General features: G+C 39.6%; 2 protein-coding genes across 2 annotated transcripts; both read right to left on the minus strand.

Moving 5' to 3' along the window:
* Window positions 1-536: 536 nt before the first annotated feature.
* On the minus strand, window positions 537-3651 carry LOC120170999 (5-methyltetrahydropteroyltriglutamate--homocysteine methyltransferase-like). The gene is made up of 11 exons (XM_039178822.1): window positions 3604-3651; window positions 3410-3497; window positions 2806-2933; window positions 2325-2716; window positions 2037-2200; window positions 1797-1906; window positions 1566-1732; window positions 1371-1476; window positions 1027-1273; window positions 716-916; window positions 537-630 (listed from the first exon to the last, which is right to left on the minus strand). The coding sequence occupies exons 1-7, from the start codon at window positions 3633-3635 to the stop codon at window positions 1720-1722; spliced, it is 927 nt and encodes a 308-aa protein (XP_039034753.1). The 5' UTR covers window positions 3636-3651; the 3' UTR covers window positions 537-630; window positions 716-916; window positions 1027-1273; window positions 1371-1476; window positions 1566-1719.
* On the minus strand, window positions 772-1448 carry LOC120171009 (5-methyltetrahydropteroyltriglutamate--homocysteine methyltransferase-like). The gene is made up of 3 exons (XM_039178829.1): window positions 1371-1448; window positions 1098-1273; window positions 772-916 (listed from the first exon to the last, which is right to left on the minus strand). The coding sequence occupies exons 1-3, from the start codon at window positions 1446-1448 to the stop codon at window positions 772-774; spliced, it is 399 nt and encodes a 132-aa protein (XP_039034760.1).
* Window positions 3652-4023: the final 372 nt, after the last annotated feature.

A 4023-nucleotide genomic window follows, 5' to 3' on the forward strand; every position in this document is an offset into this window, starting at 1 on the left:
TAATATATATATATATATATATATATATATATATACTTAATATTTTATGTACATGCATACTAATTTCATCTATTTACTTACCTTTTTGTTCTTCCCCTTTATTCCGTTTATTTATCTTGCACTTTTATTATCATTTTATGTATTTCTATTTACTTTTTTTCCTTTCTTAATTGTATTTATTTCATCGCCTTTTTCCTCTAATGCTTTTCGTGACATATTGACATATTAAGGGTACATCTTTAATTCATCAGAGGTAAATAATTCGGATCGTTATTTTACATTTTACTTTAACTTACAATTTTCTTAATTAAAGACAACTGGAAACTACGTAGTACCGAAAGGGCAGTTCAAGGGTGCTAACCCTTCCTTGATTATAACCGACTCCCGAATTCGATACATCTTTGGTAAGACGCAGATCAGGTAAGAAATAGGGTATCCGATCAACCCATTTATTTTTAAATAAATGATCGGTGGCGACTCCAATCCACATTTTTCTAAGTCGAAGCCCAATTCTGGGGCCCAACCGAAAGACGGTTGCGACAAGTTCTTGATGGTGATGACATCAGCATCCATGTCGATAATGGAGTGGATGATATCGATGAAGTTGGAGTAGCACATGTGGGTGTGGATCTGTCGGATTTTATGAGAATTCAGTAGTCACAGGGAGAACATGAATACAAATGTTTCGAGATAAAGAGTGAATTTATAGATAAACCTAGGTGGTATCCTTGACACCACAGTTGGTGATCCTAAAGGAGTGGACAACCCATTTCAAGTAGAAGCTGTGCTCGGACTTCCTAGCGGCAGCTCTTCTCTCAAAGCAGCCTCGTCGATTTGGATAACATTGATACTGGCCTTCTCGAGATCCTCAACTTCGTCCTTGATGGCCAAGGCAATCTGGTAGCAAGTTTCGAATCTGAAAGATTGACAACAACAAAAAGATATTTGTATTGCAAAGTTAAACCTGGAAGAAACACAATACTTATCGTAATTTTCGCCAATTTGGATTTCTCGTGCCGTGCATACCTGGGGTCCTGGGTTGATCATTTCTTACAAATGAACAATTGAGAATGGTAACAGGACCGGTAAGCATTCACTTCATCATGCTTGGAGTCGCAGATGACCAGAAAAAAGTCATTGGCTTGGGGCGGCTAACATCGCCATAGATGATCGGTGGCTTGACACAACGGGATCCATAAGATTGCACCCACCCATTAAAAGGGAAAGCAAAACCAGACAACTGCTCGCCAAAGTACTCAACCATGTCGTTTCTCTACACGATGGCAATAGTTAGGCAACTTTCCAATAACTAACCCAAAAATGTATTTCCCGTTTACTGCAAAAGGGTAACACAAAAAAGAAATACTTACCTCAGGCTCTCCATGAATTAGGACATCAGTATCGATTTGTTCTTGAAGGTCGACAACCTTCTTAATTTCCTCCTCCATGGCTTTAACGTAATCGTCCTCTCAGATCCTGAAGGAGGATAAAAGCACTAGTTATAAAAATGGTCACATTGACATTTTATAAGAATGGTAGCAGGTAAATTTTCCGGATTAGCTCACTTGTTAGCCTTGAATTCACGACGAACTTTCCTGAGCTCCACAGTTTGAGGGAAGGATCCAATGGTAGTGGTAGGTAGGATTGGTAGGCTAAGCTTTTTCTGCTGTGCATTGAGTCTAGCAGTAACATTTGTTGCACGACGGTGATCGGAGCCCTTCAAAGCAGCAGCCTGGAAATACAAGCACCGTAAAACACTATAAGCAAAGAAAGAGCTTCATGGCAAAATATATTACCACAGAGCAATCACTTGGGAAACACTTGCAGCCTTTAGAACAGCCTCATTGGTTACTCTAGGGGACGACTTCCTCAAAACCTGAGCAGTAGCATTGGAAGAGAAGAAGGCCTAAAAGTAGATGAATGGCTCGTGAGTGAATCGAGAAAACACCAAATAACTAAAACCAAAATATCAAGCCTAAGCCGTCAGAGAGATATTATCCAAGTTCTTAGAAAACTAGCAAATTAAGGAGATGTACCACATCCTTGTGACCAGCCAATGCCTTGGCAAGTGCATTAACTTCAACAACTTTCTGAGCAGCGAATGCAAGCCAGGATTTGATTTCATCATCAAGCTTAGTTTCATTTACTAAATCGCCAGCAGTGTGGAGAAGCGAGCAGGAGGTGGACACCACAAGGTTGTCTGCTCATTGGAAAATTAATTCATAGATATTAGTCTTAATTAATTCATAGATATTAGTCTTACATAAATACGGAAACTGTGCTCTTCACGCACAGGCCGTAAAAAGAAAAAGAAAGTCGAATACCTTTGCCAACAACAGCCTCAATAGCCTGCAAGGTGCTAAGAGAAGAAGCAAGATCATTGGCCCAAATGTTCCTTCCGTCAACAACTCCAGCAAAGAGGTGTCTGCCCTTAGGGAAATCCTTCTTGACCAATTCAATAGTCTGTGTTCCACGAACCAAATCCAAACCATAAGCAGTGATACCCTTCAATCCGGTGAGGATCTTGTATGCCTCAGGAGTAAGATCAGCAAAGTAAGTTTCGACCAGAACATTCAAGCCTGAAAGAGTCAATTCCAGATCAGCATAAGCAGCAGTAAATGCTTCCAATTGGTGAGACTCAAGATCCAAGACAAGAGTGGGTTCATCGAACTGAATCCAGGAAGCACCAGCTACTTTAAGCTCTGATATAACTTCCCTGAAGAGATATCCAATGTCATAATAGGCAAATTAAAGCACTTACATATGTAAAATTAACTAGAAGACAAAGAGAAAACCAACTCTTACTTGTAGACAGGGATGATTTTTGGGAGGAGAGATGGAAGAGAAAAGGTCTTCTCAACACCCTTTGCGGGTTTAGACAGCAACAAGTATGAGACAGGGCCAATAATGACAGGAACGGTGTTGACTCCAAGCTGCATGTGGGACATTCAAGTTTCACAATAAGACAAAAACGTCAAATAAGAAGTATGAAAAATGGGATACAAGTGGAGCACAATAATCAAGTTGATCTAATGAGTATTCCGAGTTTTACTCAAGGAATTCTCAATAAAAAAAATTGTTTGTCCCCGTATGTAACGGGTAAGGGGAGGTAAGATAGTAGGTTGCCCTCAACACCAAGTTGAGAATAACTTCTGTAGAAGACCTCCGAATTATAAAATACCCTCCATGGGACTCAATCTCACGACCTCAAAGTTAAGAACATTGTACTCTACCAACTGAGCTGAATAGTCATCTCGAATTCTTAATAAAATAATGTTTATCAATTGTCTAAAGCCTTGAAGCTATATCAAATTTAGACTATCAAACAGTTCCATGCAATTACAAGAACTTATAAATCCTATTTTCATCACACAACACACACACATACAAACTAGAACCAATAACATACCGTCTTAGCTTCCTTGAACTCATCCACCGCCTTGTGAGATGCATAAGAGAATTTAACATCAGGTCCAAGTTTAGGAACGATGAAGAGGCTGAAACAATACATTGAACACAACACAACACGATAAAGGCATTAGTATCAGAAAACTCGGCAAGAACAACAAAACTGACAAAGTACCACAAAGAATGGAAACTTACTAATTGGTGTCGAACCAATTGGTCATTTCCATGGCAGGTACAGAGGCATTTCCTTTAGCCATAGAGATGTAAGTGTCAAATCCGATCTCAAAACCACTCCAGCCATATCTAGGGGGACAGCTCCAAGCATCGATGTAGTTGATGAGTGTTCTAAATCGTTAATATTTTCTCGTTAATTCTTCGATCTTATGGATTTATTGCTGCTGATTTGATTGTGTTATGCTTATTTTCGTGCAGGGTCTTACTCTCCATAATTAGTAGTAAAACGGGTGCATTTTGCTTTTTATTTATTATTTGGTCACGGTTGGAGACATGGGCACGACTCTGGGCATGACATGGTTTGACGTGGTAGTTTCTAGAAGGTCCAGTCAGCGCTTCTAGAAGAACAAATAGATCAGCCGCACGTTTCTACAATTCAGA

This window comes from Hibiscus syriacus, unplaced genomic scaffold (assembly GCF_006381635.1).
Source record: "Hibiscus syriacus cultivar Baekdansim isolate YM2019G1 unplaced genomic scaffold, ASM638163v2 tig00111807_pilon, whole genome shotgun sequence".
Classification (NCBI taxonomy): domain Eukaryota; kingdom Viridiplantae; phylum Streptophyta; class Magnoliopsida; order Malvales; family Malvaceae; genus Hibiscus; species Hibiscus syriacus.